The sequence below is a fragment of the Asparagus officinalis genome, chromosome 8, assembly GCF_001876935.1.
Source record: "Asparagus officinalis chromosome 8, Aspof.V1, whole genome shotgun sequence".
In the NCBI taxonomy this organism is placed as follows: domain Eukaryota; kingdom Viridiplantae; phylum Streptophyta; class Magnoliopsida; order Asparagales; family Asparagaceae; genus Asparagus; species Asparagus officinalis.
The window spans coordinates 35838815-35852113 of record NC_033801.1 but is presented as its reverse complement, the minus strand read 5'-3'; the positions used below and the strand labels follow the sequence as shown (position 1 = coordinate 35852113).

The window sequence follows — 13299 nt, the reverse complement described above, 5'->3', positions numbered from 1 at the left end:
CGGTTTATTAAAAGATACAAGACACGTTCAAGTTGAAGAACATATTTCTATGTTCCTAAGTATTGTTGGGCACAAAACTAAAAATAGAATAATAAGAACTGAGTTCATAAGATCAGTTGTTGGGCACAAAACTAAAAATAGAATAATAAGAACTGAGTTCATAAGATCAGGGGAAACAGTTAGCAAGTATTTCAATAAAGTTCTGCAAGCAATGAATGGACTACGTAATCGGTACATGAAGCAAGCCCCAAAAGAAGTTCCCGAGGAGATTGCAAACAACTCAAATTATTTTCCTTACTTTAAGGTAAATTAAATACATACAGCTTAACAATTTTTCAAATAAACTTATTTTTATTCAACTATGTATAATTTATAATTTTTTATAGGACTGCATTGGTTTGATAGATGGCACACACGTCGATGCGGTTTTACCTAGTGACCTAGTTGCCCGGTTTAGAGGGCGAAAAGGGGTCACCCAAAACATCTTAGTAGCCTGCACCCCCAATAAACTATTTACTTATGTCTTGACTGGCTGGGAGGGGGCAGCAAATGATTATAGGGTATTACAAGATGCCATGTCCAGACCACAACCTTTCGGGCTCCGAGTTTATGATGGTATTCATTCTCACTTGTGCACATTATGAATAATTTATTAACTACTTGGCAATAATCTAGATTTTAAAATACTGTTTAATTAATGTAGGTAAATATTACCTATGTGACGCTGGATACACCATAATGCCAGGGTTCATATCCCCGTATCGCGGTGTCCGATATCATTTAAAAGAGCACACCGGTAGGACACCAAAGAATAGGAATGAGTTGTTCAATTTAAGGCATTCATCTTTAAGATCAAAAATTGAATGCGCATTTGGGATACTGAAGAATCGGTTTAAAATTCTTGCGGCGAAGCCGAATTACCCATTTCCCACTCAAGTGGACATTGTACTAGCGTGTACTGTGTTGCATAACTTTATTGCCTTGGAGGATCCGGCTGATGATATTTTCAATGAAAATGTTGAAATTGATGAAGATACTAGGGAAGAGACAAATGAAGACGATTCAAATGTGGTGAACTATACTCAAAGTAGGACACAAAGAGAGGATCGAGATGTTAGAAATGAATGGAAGGAGATGCGAGATCAAATTGCTTGGGCGATGTGGGTGGATTATTATGCAAAGTTCAATGGTGGTAACACAATGGAGAGCGGTTTAACTTAGTGTGGTATCTGTTCTATGGCTATGTAATAACTTGGTGAATTTTAAAATACAGTTCGCATCGATATTGTTTATTGTTTTTTTGCTTGTACCAAAACATTACTACTTTTATCGGTTGCTCTTTTTTTATGTTATTTGAACCAGAAATATCATCGTTTCGTATATTCCTTGATAAATGCATACATATCCCATATTGTTTTATATTTCTTTATTGTTAATATGGCTATGCTTACAAAATATATTAGGTATGGCTAACAATCCGGTAGATAAGCAAAGTGGGCCTTCTCATTCGAATGCAATGCCAAATCCTACATCAGGGATTAACATGAACTACATGCCTGTTCGACCACAGCCATTCACCTCACCTCCGCATACATTCTCACCATTCCCACAATGGGATGGTAATTATGGTGGGATGACACAGCCGCCAATGTCATACATGAGCTTGTTAGGCAGTCCACAAGGTTTGATGTTTCCCACAACCAGTTCTCAAAGTAGTGGACCTAATCAATTTTCACCGAACACCGGTGATTCAGGTGGAAAGGATATTCATGACGTTGATGGTGCGGAGCACACTTTGCCATTGAAAAGAGGGAAAAGATTAGCCCATAAAAAAAAGGTTCCGTGTGCCAGGTTGAACTCAAGAGGCGTGGCTAATAAATTTTGGCTTCCAGAGCACGATGATGTGCTTATTCCTTATCTTGCAGATTTAGCATTGGATGGCATGAAGCCAGATAAGAACTTCAAGGCTGAAGCTTATAAAATGGCTGCCATGAAAATCAACATGCAATTCAGGACTGATTTCACTCACCTTCATGTCATTAACCACTTGAAATGTTTGAGGAACAAATTCAATGACATGAAAGCTTGTCTTGATATAAGTGGTGCTGGGTGGGATGAAACAAGTAAAATGATTACATTGGATGAGGAAACCTTGAAATCTTGGGCCCAGGTATAACAAATTCAGCATCTATATTGTCACCTTCAATTTAATACATTTGATTCACTACTTATAAGTATTTATTATTGCAGGACAAATCCAATTCTAAGTACAAAGCGTACATAAACAAACCCCTTCCTCACTTCAAAAATTTACAAGTTATCATGGGTGATGATCAAGCCAAGGGTGATTTTGTTAGACCCGTGTACATTAACATTGGGTCTAGTAGGTCCATACCTATTCCCGATGATGATTGCGAGATTCTAGAGGAGAGTGAAACTGAACCACAGTCTGATGCTTGCAACCAACCACGTTCTGGTGCTGTTAACCAACCACAACCCACTAGATATAAGACTAAGAGTAAAGACAATATGACTTCATCATCTAACAAAAAAATCAGAAAATCTAATCGTGAAGAGGAAATGCAATGTGCCTTTGTTGAGTCCATGTCTCAGTCAATGAGAAATCAACACATTATACACTGGACTGAGCAGTTGGCTACAGCGTTGAAGAAACATAGGTCTGAATATTCTGAGGAATTCCTCGATAGGGTTTTAGACCATTTATATGACAATGAACGTGAAGCTAGGAGGTTTTTCATAAAATCCAAGGAAGGTCAGCAGAGGTACATCACAAAATTAGTTAGCGACCAAGGTTGGCCGGATAGCTAGTTTGTTGGGTTTCGATTATATTTTGATGGATATTGTTGTGTTAATTGCAAACTATTAATGTTGCAATCTTATATTAGTATTATGAAGAACATCTATGTCGTTGTGGGATTGATGAATTGGTATATTTGCAATCTTTGTTGCAGGTAAGTATGGTCGTGGAATGATCAATGAGTTCTTTGAATTTTGCCTTTGCTTTTGATATCAGGTAAATGGGTTTATTACTCCATAGGTACTGCATTGGTTTATGTGGGTTTGTGGCTGTTATTGGGAGCTTGTGCAGCTCCTGCTGCGTAGGTATGGCCAACTGTTTTCTTTTGAGCTTGTGTAGCTTCTTGCTTTGTTTTGAGCTTGTGTAATTCCTTGCTTTCTGGGGTTTGTGGCTGTTATTGGGAGCTTGTGCAGCTCCTGCTACTGCTGGGGTTTGCCAACTGTTTTCTTTTGAGCTTGTGTAGCTCCTTGCTTTGGTTTGAGCTTGTGTAGCTCCTTGCTTTCTGGGGTTTGTGGCTATTATTGGGAGCTTGTGCAGCTCCTGCTGCTGCTGGGGTTTGAGTACTGCATTGGTTTGAACTTGTGTAGCTCCTTGCTTTGTTTTGAGCTTGTGCAGCATTTGTTTTCTGGGGTTTGTGGCTGTTATTGGGAGCATGTGTAGCTTCTGCTGAATATTCTGGGGTTTGAGTACTGCATTGGTTTGAGCTTGTGTAGCTCCTTGCTTTGTTTTGAGCTTGTGCAACATTTGCTTTCTGGGGTTTGTGGCTGTTATTGGGAGCTTGTGCAGCTCCTACTGCTGCTGGGGTTTGACTACTGCATTGGTTTGAGCTTGTGTAGCTCCTTGCTTTGTTTTGAGCTTGTGCAGCATTTTCTTTCTAGGGTTTGTGGCTGTTATTGGAAGCTTGTGCAGCTCATGCTGCTGCTGGGGTTTGCCAACTGATTTGTTTTGAGCTTGTGTAGCTCCTTGCTTTCTTGGGGTTGTGCTTGTTATTGGGAGCTTGTGCAGCTCACACATTGCTGGGGTTTGCCAACTGTTTTCTTTTGAGCTTGTCATATTCCTTGCTTTGTTTTGAGCTTGTGTAGCTCCAATCTTTGTTGGGTTTGTGCCTGTTATTTGGAGCTTGTGCAGCTCCTGTTGCTGCTGAGGTTTGCCAACTGCTTTGTTTTGAGCTTGTATTCGATCATTGCTTTGTTGGGTTTGTGCCTGTTATTTAACAATTTGTGCAGCTCCTGCTGCTGCTGGGGTTTGTTGCTGAACTGTTTTGAGCTTGTGTAGCTCATGCTGCTGCTGGGGTTTGTTGCTTGTCTGTTTTGAGCTTGTGTTGCTCCTTGTTATTACAGGTTAAGCTGTTATTCCTCAGTTGTGCAGCTCCTGCTGCTGCTGGGATTTGTTACTGTTTTATTTTGAGCTTGTGTAGCTCCAATACAGTATGGGTTTGTGCCTGATAATTGGAGCTTGTGCAGCTCCTGCTGCAGCTGGGGTTTGGTGCTGTTTTGTTTGAGCTTGTGTATTTTTCAGGCTACTGCTGGGGTTGTGCCTTTTGATTTCAGCTTGTGCAGCATTTGCTGCAGCTGGGTTTTGGTGCTGTTTTGTTTGAGCTTGTGTAACATAGATGCTCTTTGGGGTTGTGGCTGTTATTGGGAGCTTGTGCAGCTCCTGCTGCTGCTAGGGTTTGTTGCTTGTTTACTCCCTATCTGCTGGGTCTGTTTTATCTTGTTAAGAGCTTGTGTAGCTCGTGGTTGCATTTTGTGTTGCTGTTTTGGTTTTCCTTGCCTGTGGGTTACTTGCTGTTTTGGTTTGCCTTGCCTGTGGTTTTCCTTGCACTTGATATGTGGCAATTATGATGATCAACGTTTACTGATAATGCAATCTAACTTACATCATTTATTATATCCAGATGAGGCAAAAGGGGATGAGATTGTAGCCTACATTGAATTGACAATGTCTAGGCGAGGCAATTCATCCGTATAATGCAATCTGTAATAAACATGTAAGTTATAGGTGAGGCAATCAATGATGACAAGTTGATCTATTACTGAGCCATACAATATCAATTAGAATTTGTACCCAAATCAAACAACAGTTTTCATTACATCCTCAATAGTTTTTGCAAGTACAGGTACATGACATAAAGTTTGTAATAATTAAAATAACAAAAAAAATTGCTAAGAAAATTGCAGAAATTTTCCAAACTAGTAGTTGATTTTCGACAAGTCTCAATTTTTTCTTCAGCTTCTTTGATTGCAAAGTATATTTTTCTCCGTACCTATTTTCTTTGACATATTGGCTTCCTTGGTTGCTTGATGACTCTCCGCTTTCTTCAGCCCATTCGAAAAAATTACATTCTTTATTTGGGAATTTTGCACACCCCCAATAACACCTACCCTTATTTTTACCATTCTTGCACACTTTCATCAGTGTTCGAAGATGGCAGTCGTAATAAACTTCATAATTCTGCCAGCACTCTTCTGATATCGTTTTCATGTTGGGGCAGCAAATTGAAGACAATGAGAATTTTATAAATGCTGAAAATGAGATTGCTTGCCTTAATTGTGAGGCTTCAAGGTGAATTTATAGGCTCCATTGCACTATCCTAGCCGTTGCTACAATGTTTTGTTGCTGAATTTTAAAATCTGAATTTTGAATCTGAAAAATAGCCGTTGCTACAGTGATTTCAGCAAAAAATCTGAGTTTTGGTGGCTAAAAACCGTTGCTACAGTGAGTGTTTAAATGTAAAGGGGGCTTGGCTTTGGCTACAGTAACGATTCCCAAAAAAGGGTCTTTTTGAAGCAAACATGGGATTAGGAATTGGACCATTTCTATAAAAGTGAGATTCTTAATCCTTTGGGTGAAACAAACATTGAATGACAAAAAAATGGGATTCCATAAAACTAAAACTTGTCTATAAATTTTTTATGAATTAGGTTGGAATCCATAAATTAAATAGGATTTCTAATCCTATTCCTAGCCCTTGGTGAAACAAACAGCCCCTTAAGCCACCTCCTCCAAGACCTCAAATCCGATTGCAAAAACCACCACTAAACTCACAGTGGTTTGCAGGAACAACCATCACCGCAACCAAGAGGCTCAAGTGGTTTGCGTACATTCAATTGGAGAGGTCAAAAATGTATAAAAGTTACTGATACGGAGAGGAATCAACGAAAACACATAATCGAACAATATGAGCATCGGAAGCTCATGGGAAATATGTGGAGTTTGATGTTTATTTATGATTTCATTCTATAGAGGATTTTGCGGTTTTGACCTTTGCTTCTCAACGTTTCAGTTTTGCTGTTGTTCTTCATTTATTTATTTATTTATTTATTAAGAGGGCAAAGAAAATAGTGGTTAAATCATTAGACAACAAAGAATAAACTAGTATATTCACATCTAATACTCATATTCCCATATATTTGTAATTTTCCAATCTTAAGGGGTTATTTACAACTTTTAGATTTGACAAGGGGAATTTTGCAATGTTTCTTTCTGATTTTTGGATTTTTTCCGTAGGGTTGTTTGTAATTTTCAAATTTCGCCGGGTGCTACTTGTCCGTTTTGAATTTTTTTTAGTTCTCAGAGTTTCCGGGGGTGGTTTTTGTTATAATTTTTAGATTTTCGAGGAGCACTTCTAATTTTTTAGGACCCTTATGAAATTTTTAGAATTTTCGTGGGCAAAAAATTCATAGTTATAAAATTTGGGGGGCATGATTGTTATATATATGAAAAAAAAAACTATTTTCTTGTAGTTTATCGTCCACGATGGTGTTTTTGACCATGCCTTTTAGCCTATCTACAACTGACTAGCATGGCAGATACAGCGTAAGGCAAAGACATTCTCTCTCCTGATTCCATATATCAGAGTAGTAGTTATTAACAAAGGACACAAATACAGCAACCTTAGAAACAAATGAACAGGATCAATCCACAAACTTTTAACTGAACAACAAACAACTTTTACATCAGTTAATTATACACCTTCCTGAAACTAATTTTCAAGAATGCACTGGACTTGGAAATAACTGTCACAGGGTAACACAATCCCTCCAAATTTGGAGAACTGCAAGAATAGCGAACTAGAAACCAAAAAAGAAGAAAAAAAGAAAAACACGACAAGCAAATTGCATTAACAACACGGCACACCTGTAAATTATACACCACTCTGAAAACAAGTTTTATTTCTCAAACTTCGTTCTCCTCAAACAAATACACAGAAACCAGCACGCATCCAACCAACCAAACATACACATACAAACGAACCTTATTATGTTACAAGTCAACCTTTCAGGTAATTTACAGGATGATACAAACTCACTCAAAGCAAAACATAGAAAAACAGTGTTATTAAATTTGCAACTCACACTGCTGACGCTGGTTTACTTTCTTGAAGAGAGATCACAGTTTCAAAAGCACCCACCAGCGCCTTCACCTTGCTCTTCCTTGTCTCCACAAGCTTGCTCGCGGTCTCTTCAATCACATGATTGAAGAGAGATTGTGCGTCTTTCTTCTCTGTCACTCCTTGATGCTTCAAAACAACAGATTGTACCCCTGAATCAGGAATACTTGACTCTAAATTATCCTTCTTTCTCCTGAAGCTTTTCCCCCTTAGCAGACTAGCGCCATTGAGATTGTCACTAGCGAATTTTCCAAGATTGAACCAGAGTCTTCTTGATCCCATGCTATCGGACCGAAGATTAATTATTTTGCCTCTTTTAAACTTCAACTTGAAAGGTGCAGAAGCATTATCTTCTTGGCGAGCACTAGCAGCTGCGATTCTTCTAAGCATCTTCTTCTCAACGTCTATCGACACTCCAGCCTCATTATTTCTTTCTATTTCCTCGTCATTCAGACCACTAGTTGCAGATTCAGATTGCTCAATCTTCAAAGCTGGATCTAAATTGTTGCTTCCTGTTTTTGTGTCTCTATTGTCAGCCTTCCCAGCTTTTTCTTTATCCTTCATAGAAGAGCTCCGCTTCAAGCTCCTAAGCTTTCTTGGTTGCAAGCTTGAAAGACCCTCACGAGACATTGAGTTATGTTTTCCATTCCAGAGTCTATTCCAAAGTTTTATTGGTTGTGAATCTGAAACATTTTCATGAGATGTAGAGGTCTTCTTAATGCTCCTGAGTTTCCTTAGCTGCAAGCTTGAAGCATCGTCATGAGATGTAGAGGTCTTCTTAATGCTCCTGAGTTTCCTTAGCTCCAAGTTTGAAGCATCGTCATGAAGTGTCGATGCCCTCTTAACGCTCCTGAGTTTCCTTAGCTGCAAGCTTGAAGCATTGTCATGAAGTGTCGATGCCCTCTTAACGCTCCTGAGCTTTCTTAGCTGCAAGCTTGAAGCACCGTCATGAGTAGCTAGAGTCCGCTTAATGCTCCTGAGTTTCCTTAGCTGCAAGCTTGAACTACTTTCATGAGTACTTGTCCGCTTAGTGCTCCTAAGTTTTCTTAGCTGCAAGTTTGAAACAGTCTCATGAGGCTTTAAGGGCTGCTTAATGCTCCTGAGTTTTGTTGGTTGCAAGTTCGAAACAGTCTCATGAGGTGTCAAGGTCCGCCTCGTGCGTCTGACTTTTCTTAGTTGCAAATTTGAAGCATTGTCTTGAGGTACTTTGGAGGAAAGAGACGCTTGGGTTGGCTTCAATCTTTTCCTCTCTACAACTTTTGATGTTGTGTGACTCTTCGATATTTTGTCATCCTTATCTCCTTGAGCACTATCATTTTGTGTAGATTTGGAGGAAGAATCGGTGGATGTTTTTGACAGACTCCACGTGATCTTGTTCCCTTGATTTCTTCGAGCAACTAGACTTTGTGAAGACTTGCGCTTAGATAGAGACCTTATTAGCGGAGTCTTTGTCTTCAAAGGGATTGCTGGCTTTCCAGCACCATCAACTCGTTTTGGATGTAAAGATGGCCCTTTCTGCTTGATTCTTTGGGTTTCTTTTATGGCAACTGGTTCATTTTGCTGAGTCACTTCGTGGATAATAGGTGATATAGGTTTCTTGGCAGATAATTTAAGCTTATCACCGGTGATAACACATTGCTTGGAGGCATCCATGCTAGAATCAGGTGAAAGATCCTCCAATTTTATAACATTTGGCTGGTCAGGAGAAGATTTGGACTGAAGAGGAGAAAGACGAGTCCCTCCTTTAATCACTTTTACCTTGTTTCCTGAGTTTAGACTTTTTACCTGACCTTGTTCGTTCTCAAGGGATGACTGAATTGTCTTCTTCTTCACAGATGGTGGAGTCTGTGGCTTTGGGCTTTTAGCGTTATCAGGCAACTTGACTTCCACATTGGGCATTGCCTTTGGCTTTGTCACTGTTCTTATCCTCCTCTCCTCAGGAACTAGAACTGTCACTTGATTTTGTTCTTCAACTTTGACTTTCTCCTTCTTCTTCTTCTTCAAGAATTTTCTAAAGCCTAGATACCTTGCCTCAGCCTCAGAATCATGTTTCTTTCCGTATTTGCAAAAATCATGGCAAGAAGCCATGTGGGGGCTCAGATAACGAGATTGAACTTTTTCCTCACTTTTTATAGATGGTGAACTGCCGGTAACTGAACCACCAGAAGTCTTCTCCAACTCTGCATTAGGCGTTAGATGCGCAGGGGTTGTTGAGCCGACATCGCTCTCCATGACCTCCTTGGTCATTGCAGCAAAACAAGGTTGAAGATTGAAAAAAATTCAGATACTAAGAAATTATCCACACACCTGTAAGTTTTGGTAGGAAAAATATGAGAAATATGTAAACAGAGGAATATATTGAAATACAGATGGGAGTCACAATAACTAATCTTAATAACCATGAATTTCTATGAAGAAAAAAAAACATCAAAATCTGAGACACAACATTAATCTGCTGGTTATTTATGGTATCATAGAAAAAAAAAACAGTGGAATGGTTTGATGGCTCGAACGACACGACTTGGACAATTTCAAGTCGTATGCGTTTTTTAGGTTTAAGTTGGAAATGTCGGGGATATATTGGCCATATCGGCCGATTTTTCAGCTTTGAAAAATCGACCGATACAGCCTTTTTCTTTTTTTTTGCTGTTTTTTTAGTCGGGTTTGGGTTTAGTGCTGAAAACCTGATTCCATTTCACTTTTGACCTATTCTGAGAGATATGAACCCGATAGAAAAACAAAAACAAAGCCTAGGGAAAAATCGCCGCCTCGTCTTCATCCTCATCGCTGCAGGGTTGGAACTGTAACTGCCTCGTCCTCTCTCTCTCTCTCTCTCTCTCTCTCTCTCTCTCTCTCTCTCTCTCTCTCCGCTACGAGGCTGTGACTTCGGAACCATCGCCGCCTCTTCCTCTCTTGCTTCCCTGCGACGTCAGAACCAACGACGACTTCAAGCTTTCCTCTGGCCAGTCACGGCGAGTCTTCTTCTAGCTCATTCTCTCTCTTGAGTCTCTCTCTGAGTCTCTGTCCCTCTCAATCTCTCTTCGTCTCTCTCTTTCTCTCTCTGAGTCTATCTCTCTCAATCTCTTCGTCTCTCTCTCTCTCTCTCTCTCTCTCTCTCTGTCTCTCTCTCTCTCTCTCTCTCTCTCTCTCTCTCTCTCTCTCTCTCTCTCTCTCTCTCTCTCTCTCTCTCTAATTCTCTGATTTTTTTATTTTTTATTTTTTTGCAGTTTGTGCTGAGCAAATTCTAGAGTTTTAATCTTATTCTTCATTTTGGTTGTTTCTCAAAATCAATTACTAACTTAAAAGTTAAAATCAATTTTATTCCTAACCATCATATATTATTTACTTTTTTATATGTTTTGGACTATAGAATTTATAAAGTATGCTTAAATTGAATTTAGGAATGCTTAGATTACATTTAGGACATGATATTATACATATGCGCACCACCTGATATGACAATCCGATAATTAGTCCATGCCACCCGACATATCCTGATTATGCAATCCGACATGGATTTTAGCTGTCCGACATGAACCCGACATTTCGACATTTGAAACCTTGATAAAAGCACAAAACATGTAATAAAGATCGCTGAGAAATGTAATTTTTTCCTTTTTTCCGTTAACATCTAACCTTAATAATTCAAAGAAATCCATATCAATCTAAGTATTGATTAAAGTAAAAACTTCCAAAAAGAAACTAAGCTGTAATTGTTCCTAGCGATCTAAGTGTTAATTAAACTTCTGAAAAAGAACTAAAGCTAACCTCCTAACAGATCCACAGAGCAAGGATGCAAGAAATCTAAAAAAAAAAAAAAAACCATAATCACCACGACATGACTACGATCTCCATCCCCAATAATGAGAACAATAATAATAATCCAAACTTAAATATCAAAGATCCAAACCCACAAACCCATTATAAACTTCCAATGTTTAATCAATCTCCTTAAAGATGAAACCTTTATTGAACCATAAATGAATCTAAACAAAACAAAACACGCATCAAAATCGCACCTTTCTGCGACTCCCAACAGCTTTATTTCCAAAGAGAGAAACCCATTTATGATCCTTCAAAATTCCTGTATCCTTTGTAGATCGGATTCACACCAAAAAGCTGGAGATTTATTTTACTCAGGAAATAAATAAATAATTAAAAAAAGAAGCTGGAGGTTTCTCCAGATAGAGAAAGGAGAGAAACCCAGTTGAGAATTTGGGATCAAGAGCGAGAGGTTGAAGGAAAACGAGCAGTTTTTTCCCCCAATTTTCCTCCCTTTTCCCCCCCTTTTGGGTTTTTTTTTTTTTTTTTTTTTTAAGAAAGCGCGTGTTGGTTGCAGAGACAGGAGGGAATGACTAAAAAAGCAAGCAAGCAAGCAATGCGAGAAGGAGAGACTAGGGAGGTGACAGTGGGGCCCACGCCAAACTCTTTGAAGAAGCGGTCCGTAACGGCTGGCTGTTGTTATTATTGTTGCAAGAAATTTCCCATGTTTTTTAATTCAAAAATAACGCAAAAATCAAATTGGGATCCTCTACTAATATCTCCTAATGAGAATTGTGAAGAGTTGGTAGGGGGGGCCACGAGGATGAGTGGCAAAATGAAAGATCATGATGAAAATAAAAGGTCGGGATCTCCTTATTAGGACATATTAGGAAGTTTTCGTTAGTAGAGAATCTCAGTCTGCAAAAATCTGCTGGTTTGCTTCGGTTTGATCTTCTTCACATATTGCCCCTCGGGAGTTATTTTATTTATGGACAACTTTTACCTCAAAATTAGAATATTTCCAATTAGAATATTTTCACATTTAAATACCACATTGTTTTCTAGAGAGAGAAGACATGAGATTAGCATTGTATACGGTCCAGATACGGCTCGAATATGATACTTATTATATTCATATCTTCTTATCAATCATGGATATGGATATGCATCGATAAGAAATATTCATATCACATCTCCTAAAATCGATTATGAATATGGATATACATACAAATATGTAAGTGGATGTACTCAAGAATACAAAACGGATATGAAAAAACTAGATAATATTAAAAATATATATAGTTCATAAAATTCAAGAGAGTTCACTAATACGTTCGTTATATTTGAAAAGCTAGTATTATATATCTTGATCATCAAGATTAAACTTAAATTCATTAATATAAGGCTTAAAACGGTTACAACAGTACGACAAATATATCTTCAGATATTTTGAATACAGATCCAGATATTACACTAAATAATTATATCTGTAACAATATCCTATCGATTATAGATTTAGTAATCATATCTATATCCTAACAAATACGAATGGAGATGTTTTCTATGTTGATATTTATGAGCACCCGTACATGAGATCTTTTCAACTCACATTTTGATTTTAATGCTAAAAGAGTATTGTACCAACATTAACGGATGAATCTCAAGGGTTGGATCTTTTCCATTTAGGGCCTGTTTGTTTGCACGGAAGTAATTGTGAAGTAGCTGAAGTAAAAGAAGTAGAGACTACTTCTGCTACTTTCAAACAAAAAAATATGTTTGGTTCTCTGAAAAACTTACTTCCAATACTTTCTTAAATGCTTATGTGGCGCCTACGTGTCATCTTTACTTCCAAAATATTTTTCCAATCCTTAATACTCAGAAGTAGCTCGGAAGTAGTTGAAATGCATATTAATTATGACATAAATAATTTTTTATTAATATTTCCTTTATTAGTTACTTCTAACAACTTTTTATTGATAAAATTACTTCCTAATAATATTTCCAAATGTTATCCAAACAAAAAAAGTAAATAAAGAGGAAGAAGTTCTACTTCCATTACTTCTAAAAATATATGAAACAAACAAAAAAAAAATGTTATTTCCACTACTTTCTACTTCATAGCTTTGAAAGTTACTTCTATAATCTACTTCTTACTTCTAATACTTTCATCCAAACGGGCCCTTAGCAAGGAACAACCAACTTTTTCTGATGCGCTTAATATTATAATTGATGTTTTAAATGGTCCTAGCATTTCAGGTCTAACGTATTGGGATTGTGTCTTTAATTCTTTGTATAACTTCATAAGATGTTGATAAGGTTAGAGATC

At 37.9% G+C, this 13299-nt stretch overlaps 2 protein-coding genes across 2 annotated transcripts; one reads left to right on the top strand and one right to left on the bottom strand.

Moving 5' to 3' along the window:
- Positions 212-1221, top strand: LOC109821131 (protein ALP1-like). Its single transcript, XM_020387325.1, has 3 exons — positions 212-304; positions 387-615; positions 704-1221. The coding sequence occupies exons 1-3, from the start codon at positions 212-214 to the stop codon at positions 1219-1221; spliced, it is 840 nt and encodes a 279-aa protein (XP_020242914.1).
- LOC109819575 lies at positions 6962-11549 on the bottom strand. The gene is made up of 2 exons (XM_020385333.1): positions 11231-11549; positions 6962-9518 (listed from the first exon to the last, which is right to left on the bottom strand). The coding sequence occupies exon 2, from the start codon at positions 9456-9458 to the stop codon at positions 7173-7175; it is 2286 nt and encodes a 761-aa protein (XP_020240922.1). The 5' UTR covers positions 9459-9518; positions 11231-11549; the 3' UTR covers positions 6962-7172.

Coding starts and splice junctions, on each gene's coding strand:
- LOC109821131 (XM_020387325.1), top strand. CDS start 212: ATGAATGGACTACGTAATCGGTACATGAAGCAAGCCCCAAAAGAAGTT. Junction 305..386: donor ATTATTTTCCTTACTTTAAG/GTAAATTAAATA, acceptor AATTTTTTATAG/GACTGCATTGGTTTGATAGA. Junction 616..703: donor CGGGCTCCGAGTTTATGATG/GTATTCATTCTC, acceptor TAATTAATGTAG/GTAAATATTACCTATGTGAC.
- LOC109819575 (XM_020385333.1), bottom strand. CDS start 9,458: ATGACCAAGGAGGTCATGGAGAGCGATGTCGGCTCAACAACCCCTGCG.